We start from the raw sequence: 26,421 nt of genomic DNA, 5'->3' as shown, positions 1-26,421 counted from the left end.
TGAGAGAGAGCCTGAGAGAGAAGCTTGAGTCTTGACTCCTTGAGAGCTTGAAAGAGAGGCTTCACTCCTTGAGAGCAAGGGGGAGGCTTGAGGGCAATGGACTCATGGAGAGAGAGCTTGAGAGCTTGAGAGCAAGGGACAGAGAGCTTGAGCCTTGAGGGTAGACCGTAGATGGTAGAGCAATGGAGAGAGAGAGAGATCTTGAGAGCTTTGGTTGAGCTTGAGAGCTTGAGACTTGAATGAAGGAAAGGGGTTAGGGGGGGTGTAGTTTATAAGCTTTGCTCCCCTCCAAGGCTCCCATGTTTAAAACTTTAAACTTCAAAAAACTGGCCGTTTTTGCCCGTTGGTGCCATTCCGGCCTGTTCCCCCATGGTTCCAGCCAGCCATTTCGGTACCAGACTACCATCCGAAACGCCCATCCTTATCGGGCCGTTCCACGTAATCATGCCCTGCCAGAACGCCGTTCCGGTGCTCTAGGCCTCTGGGAACGCGTTCCTCGGTAACTCTGCCACGGCCTCCACTAGGCCCCCTTCTCGCGGAGGTGGGAAAGATCATCGATGTACAGCTTCTCGTGCGTGGTTACTACCAGAGTTTGAGACAACCAAGATGGCTTCCAAGATCATTTCAATGAGCCCGTTGGCCATCCGAGCAGTTAGGGTTCATTTTTGACAGTGGCGCTCTGGCTTTGACCCAAGTTTTGATGTTCTTGTCCAGGAAGCAGATTTACCCCTTTCAGTTTGCTTCCCCGGTCTGAGGAGAGAGTACCTCTAGCTTTTATCCAAGATTGGGACAGTCTTGGAGACCCCGCGTACGGCAGCTTCAGTCGCTACCAATATACCTACGGTACGCATTTTAGTTCGGGATACCCACTCGCTTCTGGAGATAGTACTTCTACCTAAGGTGAGTGGCGGCTGTTTTCTCCAGAGCGTGGAGTATTCGGGACTCCTGAACCAGTGCTTCATATGCAAACAGATCGGTCAATCTTGCAAAGGCCTGCCTCGTGGGAGGACTCGACCCGCGCTACACACTCAGCATCCCAAGGCTGGCAAGGCACAACAGACAAAGACCTAGGGTGCACAGTCTTGCACCTCTTTAGAGATGGGTGGCTAGTCAGCTGATGGCTGGCAGCACGTACATGGCCACCACCGCCAAGGACATGCTCGCCATACAGCCCCCGTAGTGGCCAACCTACAATAGGCCCGCAACATTGGGTTCTTACAGGGACCGTTTTGACCCTCTATAGCAGGATGTACCTGAGGAGTCTCCTTCCACCTCATCCTCGTCGTCGCTAGTCTCCCGCTCCCCCCTGCGTGTCCACTCCTTGGCTCCGCCTCCACCTCCCTCTCCACCATCCTCCCCTCCCACCCTTCCCATCTCCCCCACTTGCCCCTCAACCTCATCTTCTAGCCCTCTCACACTCCACCACTGCCTCAAGGGACATGACACTCCTCAGCAGCTCGAAGATCTCTTGGCAGTGCTTTCACAACGAGCCAACTGGCTCGGGAGGGACAGACCTACCTGAGGGTTCCACTTTTGGTGTAAACTTCTCCTTTTGTGTTAGTCCCTCATGGGCTGACGCGATGATTTTCTCTCGTGCATCTCTCTCTCCCCTTTGCTCATATGTTAATGCCCCACTAGTTGGGCTTCTCAGATGACCATGTACAGTTCTGGGGTTTTATGCACGTTTGCCAAGGCAAGAGGCTTCTGTACAGGAACCAGATTAACTGATTGCTAATCCGCCACAAGTACGTACAGTTCTATCGCGAAGGATTGCGAAAACATAGTTTTTTGCATGAAACTAGTCCGTTTCAAAGGGGAATTGTCCCATTTATGCTGGTAAAATTGGGTCAAAATCCTGCATTCACAAGCATGGATAGGTTTTGACAGCTTGGTGAGAGTTAGGTGTAAGTGTTCGGATCGTCTATTTGCAGTAAGAATAAAGAATTACCCAAAGGGGCGCCAGTCTTTGGGGCCTACATGGTGTCGTTGTCTACTTGGGAGCGCTCTAGCTACCAAGCCGTGTTTTGTTTTGAAGTGTTGAATTCCAGTCTCACAGGCTTATTCGTGAAGTTCCTTTGTGTCGTAAAGTTAACATTGTAAAGATCGGGTGAAAGCTAAAGTCTACCGTCCTACGGGCTGGTCTCAGTGTCAGTCCCTCGCTTGATCCATCTCGCACACATGACATGGCACAAGCCATACTCACGCATAAACGAGTGTAGAGAGCGGACATCAAGCTCATCTCCCAGCCATAGGCCCAATACGGGTTCCCCCTCGAGCTTAGGAGTCTGCAACCAACAGGCTAGCCTCGGCTTGTGTCCCATACCACCAAGCCCACACCCATATGGGTGTGTGAGCTGCCAAGGGCCTAGAGTCCAATTGTGATGATCACACAAGATAGCTCACAAATGAGCCTAGGGTCCATGTGAGTGCTACATTCGGTTATGCACCTTTTATAGGGTGGCATGGAGGTGCAACTCTGACTACACAATGCGGATTGGGTTGATAGTCTATTTGATCGGTGATCCACGAGCCGATTCATGTTTTCACTTGGGACCATTGCTATCACGTGGAGTGGCAACAAGAAACCGAGGGTTGCTTTGTCGAGTACAAATGCCAAGTATAGGGGTGCTACAATGCCAACATGTATACAGGTCTAGAGGCCGGTTGTCATCTACTGCGATAACCTTAGGTAGCATGCAGTTGGCACGGAACCCAACGTTTCACGCGAGGACAAAGCACACTACCACTTCATCAAAGACAAGGTATTGGCTTGCAACATCAACCTTAGGTATGCGGGGGCAGATGAGCAAGTTGTAGACATCTTCACGAAGGCCCTGGGAGCAAAGAAGTTGAGGCGATTTCGAGCATGCATGGAGTACAAGAGATGGAGTTGAGCTTGAGGGGAAGTGTTGATGTATCAAGCTCAGTACATGGTACGTGCAAATGACTTTTCACCTGCATTTATCACTGGCACAAGGTAGCTAACACCATCATCGTCGCCAATTATACTACAATTGGACTTCATCAACACGGTGTACCTACCTAGAGTGATATCCACTTATGGTGCCTGATCTATGTTGCTTGCGAAAGCTCAAGATCTCTCCTTCTGTACCTTTTACATAAAAGATAGACACTTCCCATCAAAAAGTGCCCTCTATGACCGCTCTCCAAAATCCCAGGTTGACAAGAAAGCCACTAGTCATATCAATGAGTAAGGAACTTGTTGCCAAGGTAATTGCCATGGTTCATGGAGATTGCATCCTCATTAGTGATACGGGTGATTGGTAGAGAGAGTGTGTGTGTGTGTGTGGCATGTGTGGTATTGATTATGCCAACCCACCGCCCATGGACCGCCGACTACCAGCCATAGTACTAATGGCATGTACATATGGCCTAATATTACAGGAAATATTTTAGGAATATTCCTTCAAAATTTGCCTCAAGGGCACTGCCCTCGAACCCCTGTTGGCTTCTCCTCATATGGGGGTCTTCAAACTGTGCAACATACATGATGGTGGAAAAAACTAATAGGTGGGCATTGTAGGTATACTAACACTAAAGACATGTCCAAAACACTCTCTCTCTCTCTCTCTCTCTCTCTCTCTCTCTCTCTCTCTCTCTCTCTCTCTCACACGCGATTACCCGAGCTGAACTAGCTACTCCTCCGATAGAAATTGAAGCTCTTACCAGATCAGTGTCCTTTATACATGGTTTGTGGGATACAAATAATTGCCGATATACTAGATTGGCCCTCGAATCCTCTCAACAGTTAGCAATGAAAGGAGATACATCATGCTGGTATGCGCAACTGTCCTCGTGGTTTCAGAGACACGGGTTCAGTATGGAAAGATTACCCCCCTTCCAATACTCTCTTGAGGCTCCATCAATGGCAATCACACGAACGGAGATTAATAAAATCATCCGCTAGGATCTTATACAGTTGGACACTAAGAGGACATGGGTAGACCCTACACAAGAATTGGGCACGAAGATGGTCGACTACAAAGAAAACTTCCTACAGCTATCTGAAGATGGTTTTGTGATTCGCCCGAGCTACATGGATACCCACTTGTCTCATGGTTTGAGATGTGGTATTGGTCAGATTCGTACATCCTCACACCAGCTGGAAATTGAATTTGGAAGATTTAGGGGAATCCCACCTGAGAGCAGAATTTGCAAGTTATGCGGAATGGAGCCGGAGACAGAATTACACTACATATGCCATTGCACCGTATACTATGAGATACGTGGGCGTTTCCATTGCCTATTTAAAGAAGGCTTTGGACCTCTAGATAGAGTCATGCAATACCAGGATCAAAGATGCTTAGGCCTGTCCCTACTGGAACTACATCGACACAGGGATAATCTAATGAGAAGACAAAGAGCACTACAACCTCAGAGGCAGATCACAGATTTCTTCGGATGGAGAGAAGCAGGAATGGAAGGAGAAGCAAGAGGCCAGCAGCGAACACAAAGGAGTACCCACATTCATACCAAAGGCACCCTCATTGACAGGGCGATTGAGCTTAGGAAATCGAGACGACCACAACCGAGATGCAGAAGCACACTTCACCGGAGGAGACTACAACAAAGGATTAGAAGCATTCTAGCCAAACACCCAGAATGCTCCTAAGAAGTTTATTTAATACTTTGTATTTAGTTTTCACATTTATTTTCACACTTTCACACTTAGTACTTTAGTACTAAGATACCCAGACATTATAACAGATTCACCACTTTTGTATCAGTTTGGTCTCATAGGTCATCCTGGCCTTTTGAAGACGTTAATATAACATTTCATTTCATTTCATTTCATTTCTCATATGTCTCATGGTTTGCGGTGTGCCATTGGTCAATTACCCACATCCCCACATTAGTTGGAGATTGAGACTGGTAGATTCAGAGGGATACGAGCAGATAGCTGGATATGCCGCTTAAGCCAGCTAGAGCCAGAGACAGAGCTACATTACATATGTCATTGCACAGTGTACTATGAGATACAGGGCCGTTTCCACTGCTTATTCAAAGAGGGTTTCAGTCCTTTCTCTAGGGTCGTGAGTTATGAGGATCAGAGATGTCTTGGGCTATATCTACTTAGAGTTACACAGATATAGAGACACTTTACTGGGGAGAGATAGAGAGAGACAATCCTAGAGACAGATTACAGATTTCTTTTCACTAGATATAGGACAGCCAGAGGAGTAGCCATTACTGCTGAGCTCGGTCCACACTCATTCGACCATTACCGACACTCTCATTGACTGAGCACTGGAGCTACGGAGATCCAGACAGCCACGATTGAGGAGAGGGGCTACACAGCATCGATAGAGACTACAATAAAGGATTCGAGCCATACTCTCTCGACATCCAGAGTGCAGATGAGGATGGATTCTAGTAGTAGTATCTTTGTTCTAGTTCTTTTGTACCTAGACATGGTATCTTGTAACAGTTTGGTCTCATAGGTCATTTTGGCCTTTTGTAGACGTTAATATAACATTTCATTTCATCATCTCTCTCTCTCTCTCTCTCTCTCTCTCTCTCTCTCTCTCTCTCTCTCTCTCTCTCTCTCTCTCTCTCTCTCTCTCTCTCTCTCTCTCTCTCTCTCCATCCAAAGTGCAGATGGGGATAGTAGTAGTAGTATTTTTGTTCTAGTCTTTTTGTACCCGTATCAGATTCACAATTTTGTAACAGTTTGGTCTCATAGGTCATTTTGGCCTTTTGAAGACGTTAAATAACATTTCATTTCATTCTCTCTCTCTCTCTCTCTCTCTCTCTCTCCTCTCTCTCTCTCTCTCTCTCTCTCTCTCTCTCTCTCTCTCTCTCTCTCTCTCTCTCTCTCTCTCTCTCTCTCTCTCCTCTCTCTCTCTCTCTCTCTCTCTCTCTCTCTCTCTCTCGCGCGGTGCTGCTCTGCCCTCGCGCTGTGCTGTTGCTGTTCGCCCTCACCCTCGCGCTGTACTGCCCCCCCTGCGTTGCCTCTGCAACCCCCGCCCCCCCCCCCCCCCCCCCCCCCCCCCCCCCCCCCCCCCCCCCCCCCCCCCCCCCCTTTCTTCTACGCGTAGAGTGTCCCCTCCCCCCCTTCTTCTACGCGTAGGGTCCCCCCCCCCCCCCCCCTCTTTTACATGTAGGATGTCCCCCCCTCTTCTTCTACGCGTAGGAAGTCTTTTTTTTTCCCCCCCCCGAACATGGTATCAAGCACACTATGTTGTATCGGCTTAGTCTCATAGGTTAATTTGGCGTTTTGAATACATTAATATACCATTTTATTTCCCTTTTTCTTTCTGATACCCCTTACCCCCCCCCCCCCCCCCCCCTTCTTCCCCCCCTCTCCCTCTCTCTCGTCTGCACTCTATCACTCCCCCACTCGCCCAGCCACCGCGCCCGCTGCTAGTGTGGGTGCACTCGTACACTTAGGGACCCCTTGACGGACGACGATCAAGCATGAGGAAGCTGAACGATAAAGACGACCCCCTAGAGGATGCCATACAAAAGTGCAAAGAGGAAATGACGAAGGCCACTACCAAGATGAACCGCAAGCTCTGGGGCACAATAAACATACTCGAAGGACGCATGCTGATCCAAGAGAGCAAGATAAGTACGCTGGAAGACCGAGTGACGACTCAAGAGGCAGAGATTGCGTCGCTCAAGAAAGATCTCGCCGAAGCCCGATCAAGAAACACACTGGAAGCAGTGGAGAAACCTCAAAAGAAAGAGTACTCATCCTCCGTTTTCCCTCCATGGAAGCGAAGAAGTCCTTCTTGAAGAAAAGACCAACTCTTAAAGAGACTGGCATCTTTCGCGGGGATGATCTCACCCTCTCACAGATCGCCCATATGCAGGAAGTAATGCCGGAAATTAGAGCGGCAAGGGGACAAGGCAAGATTGCCTTTTACCAAGATGGAAAAGTGGTAATACTAGAGCGACGCTCCACATGACGGTGCGAGACTTATGGGACCACACTCAAAGTGGCTGCCTGGAACTGTAATGGATCTATGCGTCTTGATGTAGGTGCTTTTGAGGATAGCTTTACTGGAAGAGACATCATCTTTTACTCTGAGACACACCAGGCCCGTGGGCAACCCATGCCTCACATCAGTGGATACAGGTGGGAGACAGCTTACAGACAAGAGACACGCTCAGAGAACAGAGAACGGGGCTCGGGGGGAGTGGCAATGTTATTTAGAGAGGATCTGCAGCCACTGATACATATACCCGCAGGGATGAACAGGCTAGGTACATGTGGGTGAGATTGAAAGCAGAGACAGGCAGATATCTCTACCTAGCTATTTGCTACTTTCCCCGGAGTACATCAGTTTATGCATCACCCAGAGGACAGTCCCCTTTCTCTATTCTAGATGATGACATATGGGAGTTCTCTAGAGATGGTGACATTATCATACTAGGGGACTTCAATGCTAGGACTGCCCATCACCAGGCAGTGTTTTATGATACTTCAGAGGAGATGCTAAGAGAGCTAGATGTCATGGAGACGGGCCTGTCTAGACTATCACAGGATGTGGAATACACTGAGTATGGGCGACACCTGATAGACATGGGCACTGCACATGGATTGGCCATCTTGAACGGCCTACAGAGATTTCCTGTTGTTGCGGGAGGTTTTACATGCTTCCCACACAGGCATGGAGCCAGCACAGTGGACTATGTCATGGCACAGCCGAATCTCACCGATAGTATCCAGGATCTCAGAGTTGGGCCCAGACCGGTCAGGGTAGCAGTAGATCATGCTCTGGTGTCGATGACCATCTCTTTCCAGTTCAATGTAGCACACAGGCCACGGGTAGCAGCCCCTACTCGCTACACATTCACACGGGAGACGGATTCTGTATACATGGACGGGATCTACAGACGTCTATGCACTGAGGACCCGGGGCGACCTTTGGAGGAGCTAACTACTATACTGACACAGACTTTGCATGAGGCAGCAGCAGAAGCATACCCACACACCCAGCCTGAGCAGAGCCGCCGATCAGGAAGCATGCCCCAGAACAGCTGGTACGATGAGGAGTGCCACCAGACTAGAGCCAAACTTCAGAGGGAGGTGCTATTGGGGGATGTCACTCACAAACAGTCACAGATTGACTTGCAACGCCTGGTACGGCAGAAAAAGAGAGCTTTCTTGGCTCGACTCGAGCAGGATCTATATCAGCTATTCTTGAGTCAGGACTCGCGGGAGGCATGGTGGCTCTTTCATGAGCAGTCCCCCCCCCCCCCCCCCCCCCCCCCGCAATTTCCTCCACAGAGACCTAAGGTCAGTACGCATCATCCTTGTACACAGTACCTGGACAACTGCCCCTCCCCAACCCCCCCGACCCATGCCCACACACATGTGCTTTTTTCACCGTTGAGATGGTGAAAAAAGCCATTGAGAGGATGAGGACTGGGAGAGCATATGATCATGATGGCTTAGTCGCTGAGCATTTCATGCATGCCAAAGACCTACTAGCAGAGCTTCTAGCAGTTATGTTTAACCGTGCCATGTGTGAGGGCCTACCGGACACTTGGAGCCTATCTACGATCGTACCTATCTTCAAGGCAGGAGACCCCATGGCGCCTGGGAATTATCGCACTATTATGATTGGGCACACACTGGCACGGTTGTATGCATCCATTCTTGAGCAACAGCTGAGTAGATTACTAGATGGGCAGAGAGGGAAGGAATGCGTGCAACTGGGCAGGCAGGGTTCAGGAGAGGCTTCTCTACTCTTGACCATATCTTCACACTCAGGGCCATCATCGAGGAAGGCAGATCTCATGGGAGACGGATCTATTGTAGCTTTGTGGACTTCCGCAAAGCTTTTGACACAGTACCCATAACTAGATTGATGCGCAGATTACAGGAAATATGAGTACCCACGGAGCTCATTTGGGGGATCATGGCATTGTACAGATCAGTAGTAGGGCATGTACACACCCCGGAGGGACTTTCTACACCGGTTCACTCCACTATTGGGGTGAAGCAAGGCTGCCCGCTCTCTCCTACTCTTTTCGGTATGTATGTGGATGAGGTTTCTGACTACATTGATAGCGATGGGGATAAAGGTGCACAGCTGGCAGGGACATGGATTCCACTTCTGTTATATGCTGATGATATTGTGTTGATCTCCGAATCCCCAGAGGGAATGCAACGTCAACTGGATACTCTGCATACGTTTGCCCACGAAAGTGGTTTGTCTGTCAACCTTGGTAAAACCAAGGTTATGGTGTTTAATACCACCCCACAGTGGATCAGAAGGTCAGCACCTACATTCACATACGGCCAGGAGACTGTGGAGTACACAGACGCTTACACTTACCTTGGAGTGGTTTTCAGCGGACCCACATTCTCACTCAGAAGAGCAGCAGAGACCAGACTGACTAGAGCCCACGTAGCACTGGGTAGATTGGAGAGGATGTGTTCGCAGGTTCAGTTTCAGGAGCCCCGGACGAAGCTCTGGCTCTTTGACACCTTGGTGGCCTCAGCATTGCTCTATGGGGCCGAGATATGGGGGCCCTCTTTGGATCACCACGGGAGGTCGGATCGCACAGACGGATGGGGGAACATGGAGAAACCTCTTGTCTCTATGATCTCGCGGCTCATTAGAGCCAAGGCATCAGTACCACGGGCCATTATCCGCGTAGAGCTAGCGGCCCCCCCACTAGTAGTGGAGGCGCTCACCAGATCAGTCTCCTTCATAAACCGCACATGGGAACTTCCCAGAGACAGATATGCTCGCATAGCACTTGAGTCCTCTCGACAATTAGCCATACAAGGAGATACAACATGCTGGTATGGGGAGATGACATCATGGTTTCAGGCGCATGGGTTCAGCATAGACAGGCTGCCACCATTCCAGTACTCATTGGATGCACCATCTCTCATTCTTACACGATCGGAGATCACCAAGCTCATCCGCCAAGATGTGACCCAACTAGACACCAGGAGGACATGGATACAACCAGCACAAGAATTGGGCACGAAGATGGCTTTCTACAGAGACCACCTTCTCCAACTTACGGAAGATGGTTTTGTGATGAGACCAAGATACATGGATACCCACTTGTCTCATGGGATACGATGTGCTATTGGCCAACTATGCACATCGTCTCACCAGCTGCGGATTGAAACCGGGAGATACAGCGGAGTACCAGCAGAGGCCAGGACATGCCCCTTGTGTGACATGGAACCGGAGACAGAGCTGCATTATACATGCCGCTGCCCTGTCTACTACGAGATACGAGGCCGCTTCCATTGCCTGTTCAGAGAGGGTTTTGGACCACTCGCAAGAGTAATGGGATACGAAGATCAGAGATGCCTAGGTTTGTTCTTGCTCGAGCTGCGCAGACACAGAGAGAGCCTGATGAATGGCAGGGCTAGCTAGTCTCAAAGACGGATCACAGACTTCTTCAGAGCAGACACAGGACAGCCGCAAGAGCCACTCCCACAACAGAGCTCCCCCTCGTCTCACACCAGCGGCACATTGATCGACCGAGCGATTGAACTGGGGAAATCCAGGCGCCCACGACTGCGAAGGACTACACAGCACCGACGGAGGCTACGTCAAAAGATTCGGAGCACGCTGGCTAGGCATGCACGATGCCCGGTCAGACTACTAACCATGGAGGAAATTGATGAGATTCGCCAACGACCGATGCTAGATTTTTTGTAATAAACCGCCCCTTTTTGCTTAGTCTTTTGCTTAGCTCACATCGACCAACCTAGGATCCCATAGTATATATCTTTGTTTTGTACTGTTGTTAGGTTATTTTCGATACTCTGACTTTGTATCAGATCCACCACCTTGTAACTTTCTGGTCTCATAGGTCACTATGGCCTTTTGAAGACGTTAATATAACATTTCATTGCATTTCATTTCTCTCTCTCTCTCTCTCTCTCTCTCTCTCTCTCTCTCTCTCTCTCTCTCTCTCTCTCTCTCTCTCTCTCTCTCTCTCTCTCTCTCTCTCTACGCATACTTTCATAGGGAAGAGCTAACAAGGAGTTCTTAAAGTGATTACGTCGATCGCCTAAAGGGTGCCAAAAAAAGCAAGGGAGTTCCCTAGCTGTTGTGTGTCCTATTTTCTTTTAATATTATACGTGAACTCCAGTTGATCACCGAAGGCTGGTTCCTGATTTGGTTTCTTATTAGATGGTGCGAAGAAAATGCTATTGGAAAGTGACTTTTTTACCAAGCTTATTAAGACATGAATAAGACCTTATTTAATTTAATTTTTGGCTTTACACTTATCCTGTTATACATTTTTGTCTCTCTGTTTTTCTAATCAGTGGGTTCTTTGATGCAGTTCAATCCACCATTTACACTTCCTTTTATGCGACGAAATGAGATTTCAATCGAGGTGGAACTAGTTGACCCCTGAGTGCACATTTTGTCAACCTTGTGCAAGTGTTACTGTGTAAAAAGGGAAAAAAAGAGGAGTTCTTTTCTTGTAAGGTAAGAAAGCTTGAGAATTATAGATTTAATATACGTAGAACTTGTATTATGTTGTGTAGTTGCATATTTACCTGCCATGGCAGGCAGGTTACCTATCCTGTATAAATGCCGGTCTTTATGATTTTGTAAATACAATCTTCCTATAAACCATTGTATCGTGGGTAAAATTGTGTTTTTCAGAATATGTTTCTCCCTGCAAAATAATCTCAATATACTGATGGATTGCTGTTTATCAATGAGATAGAGTTTTCATCTCCTTGACCCCACAGTTATAAGACTTAAAATCTGCAAAGAAGAGCTATGGGGTTGTTACATTCACCTTTGGAATCAAACCAGATATGAGAGAGAAACAGCTTCAACCTCGGAATCTTCAAGAACTTGAAGAGACAGGTTGATAATTGTAGGTGTACCCTCATGTTTGCGAACGCTTTTCAGGTTGCATACACTAGGATACATAGGCCCTCATTCTCCATAGCAAGTTCTTGTCCTCCTCCTAAGACAGAACAATCCCCTAGTGCTTTGTCCATGCCCAAAATTGTTTTGGACATGCTATCTTATTCTTTATTACTAGTGGCACCAGTAGGCTGGAATATATGAGCATTACTAGCAGTGTAACCAACCATAATCCTCTAGCTAGTAGCATTCCATACTCAAGGTCATTTAGACACGGGTTTGAGCGACAAGTGCGTGTGTCTGTATGGCTGCTAGGCAGCACAAAACTGTTTAAAACTTGGAATTGGGAGTAGATATGGACTCGGGCAATCAAACTCCACTACCCAATGTTTGGCAAGTCTTGAACCTTGAGACTCACACATAAAGAAGACGAATGTGGCCTAAAACTCAAAAGGCCACCCACTCCTTGTTGTAGGGAATGTGAATTGTCACATTCTAGAGAAAAATAGGTTCAGGTGGTGTGTAAACAGGCACTCGCCCCTTTTTGGGATGGATGCTTGCATTCCAAAAAGAGATGGGCAAGTGCCCTTTGGTATGTGAACACTCTGAGTTCTCAGCTTGGAACAAGATACATCCCTCTATGCTTTGGCCAATCCCTTTCAATCTCTACAAGGTTTAATGCAATGTTTTTCACTTGTTGAAAAGATATTTCATTGTGTCCATGTAATCAAAACTCTCTGCTCTCATCTGTACGTAGGGCAATTGTCCAATTTGCCTACTAAATAGATGCCTTGGGATCTTGTGAACTGACATCAAATTTGTCAAGAAATAAGTGTTGCCAATCACTGACGAGTCCTTCTGAGCAAATCAAAATTTCGAGCAACAACTCTCGAATCAAGGTTCTAGAAGTGAACACTGAATGTGGAACGAGTACTTTAAATGAGAAAATGCACAGCTTTCTTTTACAGATTGCATCGTAGCCAGTGCACAAGTTTTCTTTTCAATAAAAACTGCCAAAAAAGAAGAGGTGCTCATAGGCAAATAGTCATTCTTCTTCTTCTTCTTCTCCTCCTCCTCTCTTTTCTTGAGCTCAACTCTCCTCGTTGGATAGATCTTTAAGGTCTCTTGGAATAGTTTCCTACGACCTTAAAACAATCTTCTTCTCTCTCTCTCTCTCTCTCTCTCTCACACACACACACACACACACACACACAACACGTGGATAGGTAGAGGTGGTGAATATTATGTGTACCTGGAGTCACCTTTGCTAGCCCACCAAGGCGGTTCACCATAGGCTCACTAGAGGACATGCGGGTGGCTCTTCGACACATTGGTCACCCCAGCTTTGATGTATGGTGCATCATCAAGTATGGGCCTCATGATTAATAGCCACCTCATGGACACAGATTGAGAGCCCATAGATATGTATGATTTCACGCTTGCTCCATAGTAAGCCCTAAGTATCACATGATATTGCTAGAGTAGAGTTGGCTACTTCCCCCATTTTAATTGAGGCACTCTTTTAGGCCATCTGTTTTATCCATAGGATGAGGGAGCTACCACCAGACAGACTCACATGCAAAGCTTTTGAGACTTCTAGACAGTGCCTAGAGTTGAGGGAGTAGGCATTTTTGTATTCACAGGCGAGGAGTGGTTTGGATGCAGTGCCCAAACATGATTTATGGAAGCTCTATCTGAGACTCCAGTGCTACATTGTGACAGTCAGAGTGCGATTGCGTTAGCAAAGAACCCCGTGTTTCACTCCAAAAGTCAAAACACATAAAGGTCAAGTATCATGTGGTACGGGATATTTTGGCTAGCAAACGCATTGAGTTAGTCAAAGTTCACACGGATGAAAACCCAATGGATGCTCTAACGAAGATCCTAGCCTCAGAGCGGTTCGCACTATGAATAGAGATGATGAGAATAGGGTGAAGATATGGTCATGCGTCACGTGTGTACAGTTAGTTGTACATGATAGCCCCTATATTCTTTAGCCACTTGGGCCACGTTGACCTTTAAGTGGGAGGTTGTTAGGTTTCAACCCCCGTGGCCGGTTTGGTTGGGTGTCTGCCCACTTACATTATTTGGTTATAATGATCAATAAGGAGTTGAGAGGTATTCTCTTATAAACTCCACCCAATACTGTGTTTTCTTCTCCTTCCCCCTTTTTCCTTCCCTCTTTTGCACTCACCTCATGGCTTCCCCACAGTTTTTTCCCAGGACCACACCTAGACAAACTCGTCCTTCGAAGATTCTGTGCTATAAGGACTAGTTTTTGACCATACTAGATGAGGGTTTCATCCAATGACCATGCTATATGGATACATACATACCACATAGCTCACGGGTGGTGATTGGCTAGCTCAAGGTATCATCACACGAACTAGCAATAGAGACGAACAAAGTTGATTGATCATATCCCTAGAATAGAGGAGCTACCAGTTATACAGAGAGGCGGGGAGTGAGGAGCACTTTGTATGCAAATGTAGAATAGATGCGGATATGAGACTTTATTCACAGGTCAGCCTACCTTATGGATCGATCATGAAGTCTAGAGATAAGCGCCAGTTTGGCCGGTTCCTACTAGAGAGAGACAAACACCCAAAGGCAATGAGGGAGCCTAAAGTAGTCTAGAGGGTGGGAGACAATCACGGCTTAGAGACTTCTTTCAGAGGATCACAAACCACCACCACCCACCACATAAAGAGGGATCACCCTAGAGCAAAGCTGAGACGATCAATCCTAGGAGACGGCCACGAGCTCTAGGATACAAAGCCCTGGGACTGCATTGCAAAATAGATCCTAGAGATCCAATATTGATAAGGCGAAACTGTCTAGGAAAGATGAGCCCAAATGTTGGCATTTACACCTCTAGGAATTACGCTCCATCTCCCTCTCACATACCATGTATCACAGCTACTTTGTGTATATTTTGTACCTTTGTCCTTTACCTGTAGATGGAGGGCATAGATCCTTGTACATCTGATTTGTCTCGTAGGTCAACTTTGGTCTCTATTAGACGTAAAAAAGTCTCTCTCTCTCTCTCTCTCTCTCTCTCTCTCTCTCTCTCTCTCATAGCAACAGGAGTTTGAGCTATTCCTATTAGTCTACCAGGAGGAAGCTTTGCCATTAGTCTTCTACTAGCTTGCGTGACCCGCCTACCGGCGGGTCTCGCTCGCTCTTACTATGACACAAATTAAATTAATGACACACATGGTATTCATAAGTTGTGCTTGTATGATCTTAATTAGTTGTTTTCATGGTTCTCTCTCTCTCTCTCTCTCTCTCTCTCTCTCTCTCTCTCTGTCTCACACACACACACACACACACACACACACACACACAAAGAACGCAACATGCTTTTCATTCCAAATAGGAGCCAATAGTTTTGTTACAAAAAAGAGGCTTCTTGATAAGAGAGTAATCATCAAAGACATAAGGGATAAAACATAAGGAATCCCAAGCCCAAAAAGAGATCACCATCAAACCAAACCCATTGTAGAAGGCATCATTTAGGTTTACGGCGAAGCTTGCGATAGACACGGATTCGCATCCCTAACACACAGGGCCCAATGTATCGCACACTTCGTCCAAGCCACCTTGGAGTATCATCGACAATATACACTCTCACTTTCCAATTCTCTGCTTCAAATCCAAAGGAAGGTAGTGCATTTATGGGCTGTTGACATAAGATCAACACAAAGAGGCTTAAAAAAAATTTGCTCGACTTCCTTTGTCACAACTGGCAAAATTTGTCTAAAATCACCCCCAAGGAGAAACACCTTTCCCCCAAACAATGCATCACTTTGCATAACATCTCTCAATGTCCTGTCCAAGGCCTCAAAAGCAGAACGATGGACCATGGGAGCCTCATCCCAAATGATCAATGATGCTAATCTCAAAAGCTCTACAAGTTGACTATTTACTTTGATGTTGCATGTTGATTCAGAATGCACTTCTATTGGTATCTTAAATCTCGAATGTGGTGTATGTCCATTGCTACGAAGTAAAGCTGCAATTCCCGAGAATGCACATGCTAAAGAGATATTCTGTTGACCACATACATAACAAAGTAGTGCATTATAGAGATAAGTCTTCCCCTTGCTCTGAACCGGGGAAAACGGCGTGATATTAAGAGAGAGACGCATTTTTCCCTAAGACTGGGACTCCAGACTACAAAGCTATGGGGGTTCTAAGCATCTCTCTCTCTCTCTCTCTCTCTCTCCCTCTCTCTCTCTCTCTCTCTCTCTCGTCATGCAATGTCGGTATTTTTTAAATTGGAAATGACACAATATTAAGATGGGATGCATTTTTCATGAACATTGCTCCCGAGTCTTCTCTCTCTCTCTCTCTCTCTCTCTCTCTCTCTCTCTCTCTCTCTCTCTCTCTCTTCAATGGTCATGCTTACCATCTCACACAATCCGGACTAATCATTTTTTCAAGCATATAAAATTTCTTTCCTTAAATTTTCCAAGAGCAAATTTTATAAATTTACATTATTTTTTTGGGGTTTTGCATTATTTTTCTCTATTTCAAGGCAAAATTTTTCCTTTTCCCCTTGCTCTGAACCTGCACGATTTTTTGGGCTTTTGCGTTATTTTTGTCTATTATGGGGCAAAATTTCTCGTTTTCCCCTTGCGCTGAACCGGCGACAACGTACGGCATGATATTAAGAGTGCTTCGTAGCCTTGCATTGATTGATGACAATACCCTATAACAACCCATTGGTTCCTTTACAAACAAAACCTTATGCTTTAACTAAAACTGGAGGGGTGTTGGTCTTAAAATGGAAAACTAAGCGTACGGGCTACATATAATGTTCTTGAAAAGACCACCACTGGCACAAAGAGACCCACCTATATCTTTCACCGTTCAAACAAACCGACAAATTACTAAGTGCAATAGATGAAATTCCACTCCAGTCTCAAGTTTGCAATTGAACAAAACTTGGAATGACCCAAAGAGATCTCTACATCAAAAAAGCATGACTTACATATGTGTGACAGATCTTGTGAAGACGTTAATGTATTATTAGAAACCTTACCAAAATACCCCTCTAACTTGTGGAAATTTCCAAAATACCCCTCAAATTTCAAAATTCCCCAAAACACACTTGTATCTATTTTGCCTCGATTGATCAAGATTTTCTAATCATTATTCTTTTTTGACAATTGAGATCCTTCAAAAAGGGCAATTATGTTTGAAAATAATGACGCATTTCATCTCGAAAGCCTACATAACCAACTCAAATTTTCGTTATAGCATCTTGTATTGATAGACAATCAATCTTCTTATGAGAAGCTATAAATTTCTTTATCTTTGGAGAAATTTAATCTCACAACCAAAGGTTTTTTGGAAAATTTGAAGGGCATTTTCAGAATTTGTGACAAATTAGAACGGTACTTTGGAAATTTTTGAAATTTGAGGGCCATTTTGGAAAATTCCACAAAGTAGACGAGTATTTTGGTAATTTTTGCTATATTATTTTGGACGGCCTCTTGAAGTCAATACATCATTTTAGCCTCAATCTTATTGTTAACATATCATTTCATTTCTTTCCCATGGCCATCAACTTCAAAATTCTAAGGATCAGATGGTTCTCTCTCTCTCTCTCTCTCTCTCTCTCTCTCTCTCTCTCTCTCTCTCTCTCACACACACACACACACACACACACACACACACGCTCTTTCTCATGCGCGCACACGGAGACGGGGTATTCTCTCTCTCTCTCTCTCTCTCTCTCTCTCTCTCTCTCTCTCTCTCTCTCTCTCTCTCACGCCGATGGGCAACGCCTATTACAGGTGCCAGGATCTCTTTCTATCTCTCTCTCCCTCTCCCCGTGCGCCTCAAATACTCTCTTGAGTGAAGTTCACTTTAAAGCATTCATTGCAAAGCAAGAGGACGTCATGTTCAGTGGCGTGTCGCGCTCGCTATTTTGCCCGGTTGACTTGAGAGGCTCAAAGAACACTCGCATGTGGCCACCTGAATTCCTATCTCCTTCATCTATAAGTAAAACGAAGCCGCCCCCAGCGACAGCATGACCCCTCCTACCCTCAAGCCTTCCACCTTATCTAATCCTTCTTAGTCGACTACTTCTTTCACAACTTTTCATGATTACATGATAGATTCAAGGGCTCCTTTTGATGATTACATGACAAATTCAATAGCTCCTTCGAAAGCGGAAGAAAAGAGAGCAAGATGCAAGCCCATCAATGATCTTGGTTATTAGGCTATTTTGGTCCATTTGTGTTTTTGTTGAGCAATGCAACTTGTGAAAACATAATCTATATCGCACGACGCACCGAACGATAGGTCTCGCTCGCTCTTACCAATAGTTTCAAAATGACAATCTTATACAATTTCTCAAGCTCAATCATGAGTACACACTGAAACACTAACACTATCTCTCTCATTTCTCTATCGCTCTGAATGTATGTATGTGTGTGTGTGTGTGTGTGTGTACCTAAGAGCCAATGGGAAATCTAAGGGAGAACTCAAACTTTAGATTTTAACCTTCAAGTTGTAGCCTGTGACACGTGTGAAAGCCATACAGATATACAGAAGTAGACAGAGAGGGGGGATTGAGGGGGAAAGAGAGAGAGAGAGAGAGAGAGAGAGAGAGAGAGAGAGAGAGAGAGGCGAGACATTTCCAACAAAGGGGCAATGAATGTGAGACCCTTGGGAAGTTGTGCATACACACTTTGCTAAGAATTTTACTTGCGAGTAGACCATACAACAAACGAATGCAAGCTCGTGCATCAACAAAAAACATATTGATCTTCACAGCCTACAAAGGTCACTTATGTCTTATTGGGATTAGAATTGTGACCTTCAATATGATCTAAACAATACGGAATTTACATAAATTTTTGAGCATCCATTACAAATTGATGCACAAAACCAATGGCACAGTGAAAAAAGCATTGAAAAAGAGAAACCTTGGAAACATTGAGAAGAAGAGGAATGTGTTAGCATTATATCTTCTAGTAAGTCTCTAGCCCACAATAGGGGTTTAAACAACATGCACAATAGCCATTTACATAATGAATGTGCATAATGAACCCAAAATTGAGCGAATAAGGTATCAAGCAGCCAAAAGACTTGCAATCCATTCTTGTTATAAGCATGCTTCATTCGACATGATTGAGAGCTACCCTTCTTTCATCAGCTATTGACTCCTTCACGCAGTTGGTCCCAGAATCAAGGGATTGCTTAGCATGCCGAGCTTGTTTAGCATGCTCCCCAAAAGCATCCAAAATGACTTTCCACAACTCAGTTTGCAAGGTACGATCTTGGCTAGCATATCACCTTTCTCGACTCGTCCTCTTTTCCATCTCAAGAATCAAGAAAAATTCTCATGGCAAAGAGTTATCAATAGACTTAAAAGGTCACCCCAACTCTTGCTACACTACAAAGACTTATATGCACAAAGGTTATGCCAAAGTATAATAGTATACAGTGCACAATAATATAAAAAAAACTAAGTACAAAGAGAAAGCTTCACTTCACTATCATATTTCAAAAGAAACCAACATGGGTTTGTTATATTGTACATAGAGCTTCAAAACAAATGTGTGTGTGTCACGGCTTTTAATGAGCAAGGTAAACAATGAGGTTCCCCATAAATAGTGTTGGCTGTACTGTAAAACATAATCATAAAGAAAGCGAGATTAGTTCTGCAACGGACCCAATGCCAAAACTTCAAATACAACAAAAGTGGTATGCTGCAGCCTTCTCTCAATACCCAAAGTTTCAGACAAAGAAGGGTTTGCACTCTCTTATACATATGACCTGCTAGCCACGATAGTGTCAATTCCTCTCTCTCTCTCTCTCTCTCTCTCTCTCTCTCTCTCTCTCTCTCTATAACACACATGCACACACTCACTAATACCTTCTCGCATTTTGCATCTCATCTTGTCACTGCCACGGCTGAGGGCTAATTAAGCCTCTTTGATCTCTTTCAAAAGCTACAGCTTGTAGTGCCCCATGAGAGGCACGCTACAGGCGAGAGTCCTTGAAGATGGTGTAGGCGATGACCCAGAGTCAGAGCTAGGTGACCTAACTTTTGAGGATAGCGAGGTTAATGAAGCAGGCTTAGAGAGCTAGCAAATGAAGCTTTTGAGGGCAGGATCTCCATACAAGAAAAGAAATCGTGTTGTATGTAGGCGAGAGAGAGAGAGAGAGAGAGAGAGAGAGAGAGAGAGAGAGAGAGAGAGAGAGAGAGAGAGAGAGAGAGAGAGAGAGAGAGAGAGAGAGAGAGAATAACGCATTTCTGGGCGCAAGAATGCAATGAGAAAGCGATGGATTAACTGGACACAGCTATGGACAACTTGGACGGCCTCTCTTGGAGGTGCTGGCGCCTGGCGGGAGGATATGCGTCTGTCGTAGCTGAGGACTCGTTGAGCCTCTTCTCTATTGAGAGTTGCAGATTATAGTGTCCCTTGAGCTGGTGGATGCTACAGGCAAAGGTGAGGGTGGTGCATGCGGTAGGTTGATGATGAGTAGGCACAGGGTGCAGAGCGAGATGGGCAGATGAAGAGCGGAGGTGAAGGTTGTGAGCAGGTGAGCAACCATGGCCAGGGAAAGGTAATTATAGCATAGGAGCTAGCCTCGACTTCTAAGCCTTCAGAGGAATGTTCAAGAATCACATGTGCATCGCATCAGAGGCGAGTCTGGAGGAGGTAGTTGACGTGTCAGTAGCCTTTATGTTTTGGCGCTCCTAGCTAGGAAATTGGGAGAAGAGATCCTACGTGGCACTGGCACGCACTGTCTTTCTAGCTCATTTGAATCGGACCTTTGCTTGCACTTAGCAGTTTGCGCCACGTGTAAAGGGCACTCCCCTCCGCCATATTATGTTAGTAGATGCATTTGTCTTTAGACCTATAGGCATGGAGTTGCGAAACAGGAAGTTTTGAAATGGGTTCCACAGGTTTTTCGTAAAAAACAGGTTCTTCTTGCTATATCCGGGTTTACTACCTTGTGCTGGACCCAGTACCCTAGATTTATGTCTTGGTTGCGGCACTTAGTGCATAGCTCTAGAGACACGCGACCTAGAGTCCACTGGTGCATTGTTTTTATGCCGCGAGAGGAGAAGGTCTGGGCATTATCAATCGAGAGACGCAGAGTCGTGCATTGCTTTCCAAGCTCATAGTCCGATGTTTTCTTCCTTGCCAAACTCCCCAAAAGTATGTACACGAGCTATGTATACTTTATATTTTTTATTTTCCACATGCAATTCACAAAAGTAAGTTGCAAGCTTTCCAAGAAATAATTGATAATATTTTTGCCTTTCTAAAGACACTTCACATAACACCCCAAACCTCCTAGTATGGTTGATTATTCATGGAAAGCAACAATTTCTAGGGCATATAGCTACTGCATATCCTTCCTAGAAACCTCATCCACACTCCCAACTACATTCACATTTTCCTCTTCCAACATAAGCATATCATCTTTAACAATGGTCATCAAACACGCGAGATATATCTATAGTTTATAGCCATTAACACAATACTTGTATTTAGTTCAACCACCAGACGGCCATTAAAAAGCACCATCAGAACAGGGAGCTAGCAAGATTGGCATTGAAGGCTGGTAGGGCAACCACCAACAAAACCAAAGGGAAATAATGAGGGTGTTGGTGGAGGAGCCACAACAATGTGATGAAAACCACCGGTTCGAAGATAGAGGAGTGGAGGCTTTCATCCCAAACAAATCCATCAAGGTGCATTGTTGGGAGGGAACACCAAATTGAAGAACCCATTGCAACCACCCTTGCGGAAAAGAAAGCAACAAAACAAAAGGAAGACAAAAAAACAAACAATTTCGCACCCATCTACACACACCCAACCCCGACACGAGGAAAAACAAGCAACCACCACCCACTCACACCTTTCTCTTGATTCACAAAGGGGAATAGTTGCGATTGTTTACACAAAATAGTCATATTTCACAATGAACTTCTGATTCACAAAGCACCATCACACATAATCAAGAAGAGAAGAGAGTGATTGACGGAGAGAACATGTCAAAATATGTGGAGAAGTTTTGGGATCTACATCTAAAATCTACGTATACAAGCTTCTCAGAACAAAAGCAACAATTTTGTGCTAAGCTCCTTGAAGATTGGAGAAACTATACCATTTCAAAGATTATCCACCACGCAATGGTAGCCTCTAACATCAAATTCCAAAATTCGGACGAGGGTTCAAAGCCAAAATATAAGAGAGACAAGCCACAAGAAAAATGACAAAATTCAAATCAAAATGCTATTACCAAAATTGGGAAGCCTATAGATAAATTTAACTACCAAGGTAAGAATTGATTACCTCCTGAAGATATAGAGCGTTATTGTAAGGATAATAGATGTTTTGAATGTGGTGAACCAAGGTCATTCTTATCGTGCATGCCCTCAAAAGCATGCAAAGAAGGAACCCCCTAGAATTTGGTATCTGTTCAAGAAGAGAGCTATCTTCCACCTAGAAACCCCCTATGTTATGCATGGGGAAAGGTGAGAGAAAATGATGCACTCATCCTCTTTGATTTTGACTCCACACACAATTATATATATGTGGGATTAGCATGAAAGCTAGGGATACATGCTCATGAGATGGGACAAACACATGCTGTTGAAGGATCCTTTGAAGGTCAAGAGACTCCAATCACACCTTTGATTGGAAAGTTAAGGATTCATGTTCAAGGGTATGTTTTATCATCTCTCCACTAAGAATGAGGATGTGTTGCTTGGAGCACCATGGTTTGGTCGTATAGTTGATTCCATCAAATTTTCGGAGAGGTTGGTAGCATTTTAGCAGAACGGTAGAGACATCACTTCATGAGTCAATGAGAAGGGGCACACCATTCTCATTGTATCTCATGCCTCCTTTGATAAATCAATAAAGAGTTATATTTTGGCTTAAATGATATTTGTCAAGGATGTTCCTAAAACTAATATTGGTATAGTTTAATGATCCATGAAAAGTAGAAATTCATTTCTAAATGAACATCCTGATATTTTTATTGATAACACCCCATGAGAGTTATCTCCTAGAAGGGGGGATGATGACCAAAGGATTGAGCTCATACTAGGAAGATTTCTTTCTAACAAGCCTCCTTATCGAGTCTCACCAGATCAACAAGGGGAGATTATGTCACAAGTTAATGAACTTGTGCAAAAAGGAATGGTAAGACCTAGCTCTTGACCATTTTGCTCTCATGTCTTATTAGTGCATAAAAAGGATGGTACATACAAAATATGTGTAGACTATCGTGCATTAAAGAAGATGATAGTGAAGAACAAATTTTCATTCCCAAGGATTGAGGATTTGTTTGATAAGCTACAAGGATCTACCTACTTTAGTAGAATAGACCTTAAAAGTGGCTATCATCAAATAAGAACTGTACTAGAAGATATTCACAAGACAGCCTTCAGGACTACCTTTGGCTTATACATATATCTTGTCATGCCTTTTGGGTTGACAAAGGCTCTAGCCACATTCAATCAAATTATGTAAATAATTTTCGTGTACATAGGGATTACACTCGAGTCTTATATGATGATATCATAGTCTACTCTAAGTCCTTAGAAGAACACAAATAGCATCTCAAAGCAGTGTTTCAAGCATTGGAAGAGAATAAGTTTTTCATTAATCACAAAAAGAGTGAATTCTTCTTAGAGAAGATTCAATAACCAAGTCATATTATCTCAAAAGATGATATCTGTATGGATCCACAAAATCTTGAGGTGATAAATGATTGGTTTGAACCAAGGAATCTATATGAGCTACAAAGTTTTATTGGAATATGCTCATACTATAGAAGGTTCATTGCAATATTCTCGGCCATAGCAGGACCATTAGAAGAAGAGAAAAGACTTCACTAGGTTTAAAGAGAGACTCACGCCTCAACATTTCTTAGTGCTAGTAGACCTCTCATAGCCATTTGAGGTCCATTGTGATGCAAGTGGTGATTGCCTTGGAGCAGTACTACTTCAAGAAGGCCATGCCACAGCATACGAGAGTCGTCGATTGCACTCAGATGAGATGATTCTTAGCATCCATGAAAAAGAGCTTCCGGCTATCTTACATGACTTAGATACGTGGAAGCATAGCTTACTTGGGATGCCCTTCATCATTCGTACAGATCATCGGTGTTCAAGCACTTCATGACACAATCCAAGAGTTTCAACAAACAAATGAGGTGGGAAAAATTTCCTTTCGCAATTTCATTTGCACATTGCTCACATTCCTTGCAAGCACAATGCTCACGTAGACCTCAATGCAATGCTATGTCAATAGCTTTTCACAATGATCTAACCTCTATGGTAGATGAGTATGCTACTGAACTAGATTTTCAAGATGTTATGTCTGCCATACCACTGGGGAGGATGCAACAACCATACATGGCTCAGAATGGCTATCTTCTCTATGGATCTCGGCTATGTGTTATTAAAAGTTAAGAGATAACAATGAATGCAATTGAGGCTTTTTTTTGTCTACAATGAAAAATAAGACACAAGAATATGTAACATGATGCATTACTTGCCGAAAGATCAAGTATGATTGTGGGAAGCAACTTGGCCTATTCCACTCACTCCCTATTTCTAATTCTCCATGGGAGAGTATCACTATCGATTTTATCTTTGGATTACCAAAGTCTATCCATGGGAATATGGGAGTAGACAGGTTTAGCAAGCAAGCTCATTTTATATCTGTCAAAAAGATTATTAAGGCTCCACATATGGCACAACTATTTATCTCTCAAATATTTAAGTATCATGGTTTGCTAGCAAGTATTATTTCAGATAGAGATCCTAGAAAGACGAGCAATTTCTAGAAGGGACTCTTTGAGAATCTTGGAACAAAGCTCAACTTCTTTTCAACCTATCATCCTCAAACAAACGGATGGGAAAAGTGAAATTGTGAACTCCATGGTGCTTGATAAACTCAAAGCCTATATAACGGAAGTAGACACCCAACGTAACCAATGGGAGAAGTATATACCTTTAGTAGAATATGCATACAACAATATTATGCATTTTTCTGTAGGTGAAGCACCTTCTGAGGTAATCGAAGGAAGGCCCAAAGTTCCTCCCATTTTGAAAATGCATGGGAAGATCTTCGTTGCTGATGAGTATAGTTGTGACTTACACAATGCTTTCGCTAAGATAAAAAAAGCTATCTCTATCGCACAATAAAAGCACAAGGCTAGTGTTGACAAGCATAGAAGAGCTCTTCAGTTCAAAGAGAATGATTGGGTTCTCTTAGATTTTCCCAAAGCTCGCATAAGGCACACTACGCGAAAAAGTTGTCTTGGAGAACTTATAGGTCATCAAAAGTACTATGCTAAATTAGCATGCAGGTATTATGGACCATTTGAGATTCTTTGACCAATCAATGAAACGGTTTATCAACTTAAGCTACCCCATCATTGGCCAATCCATAATGCATTCCATGTAATTCTACTAAAGGACTACAAGGGTGATCCACCACAAGAGCTAGTAGTAAAAGATCCTCTAGAATTTGAAGGGACTGAAGAGGTATTGCAACTTGAGCATATCATCTGCCACGAAGACAAGGTGCTACGTGATGGTAAGATACTACGGAAGTATCTCTTTAAATTTAAAGACTACCCTTTTAAAGATGTTAAATGGATACAAGAGCCACAATTGAAGGATAGTATGTCACTTGTAGCTACCTACAACGAATTGCATGCAAAGCCCTAATGTTTTTACATTGATGTATTCAATGAAAATGCAATGAATAAAAACATGATTCTCATCTTTGAACTCTCTTTTCTCAAGTTTTTCATTAATGTTTAAATGTAATGTGTACGCATAGCAAATATTACACACTCGCGGCAGAGTTTCTCCCAAGGACCAAGTAGACGTGCAGTCTACTGCGGGAAGGTTCTAGTGCCAATAGGGTAGACATGCTTACGACAAATTTTCTCTCGAGTGCCAAGTAGATTGTTCATCTACTTTGGAACGATTTTGAATGCGCTAAAAGTGGATCCTAAGCAAAAATCCAATGGACCAAAGATACCTCTGTTGAATAGAAGCATAGTCGAGGACGACTATGATTTCAAGGGTGGGATAATGTCACCAAATTTCATTTTTAGTCTACTTAAATGAATTTTCTCTCGCTAGAATTGGCCATTCTAGCGAGAGAAAATAAAAATAGTAGAAGAATCAATTATGTATAATGGACAGAGGAATGTTTTTGTGAGCTAGAGAGTTCCAAAATTTGAATGCATTCTTCACAAGTGCCAATGGAATTTGATAAGGATTCAATTGGGATGTTATGGGGGGAAGACATGATATTAGTGAGTCCAAGAGAGTCCAAAACAGATCTTGAAAGCCTCTGAAAAAAAGAAGCATAACAAAAAGGTGGGATTGAGAGCCAAGGTGTTATTATACACTTGCCAACCTAAAGCTATGTGGAGATAAAGGATGTGGTCCACAAGCCTCCCATGCAAAAGAGAAGGTCAGAGGAGTGGCTCTAAAATTAGAAAAGTGTTTTTTAAGGATCTAGGGTGAGTATTTTTTGAATAACTAAAAAACAAAGTCATTTCTGTATAAAAA

At 44.2% G+C, this 26,421-nt stretch overlaps 1 protein-coding gene across 1 annotated transcript in view; it reads left to right on the top strand.

Annotated features, from left to right (window-relative positions):
* LOC147465571 (SOUL heme-binding family protein) overlaps positions 1 to 11,611 on the top strand; it is a 62,284-nt gene extending 50,673 nt beyond the window's left edge. The window contains exon 8 of the mRNA XM_086511877.1: positions 11,296 to 11,611. Coding sequence (XP_086368003.1) covers positions 11,296 to 11,370 — 75 coding nt within the window. The 3' untranslated portion in view covers positions 11,371 to 11,611. The remainder of the gene's footprint in view (positions 1 to 11,295) is intronic.
* The last annotated feature ends 14,810 nt before the right edge of the window (positions 11,612 to 26,421 follow it).

Source organism: Adiantum capillus-veneris, chromosome 1 (assembly GCF_014529385.1).
Source record: "Adiantum capillus-veneris isolate H3 chromosome 1, ASM1452938v2, whole genome shotgun sequence".
Lineage (NCBI taxonomy): Eukaryota > Viridiplantae > Streptophyta > Polypodiopsida > Polypodiales > Pteridaceae > Adiantum > Adiantum capillus-veneris.
Note: the sequence above shows the minus strand (reverse complement) of the source record. Positions and strands in the feature narration are given on the sequence as shown.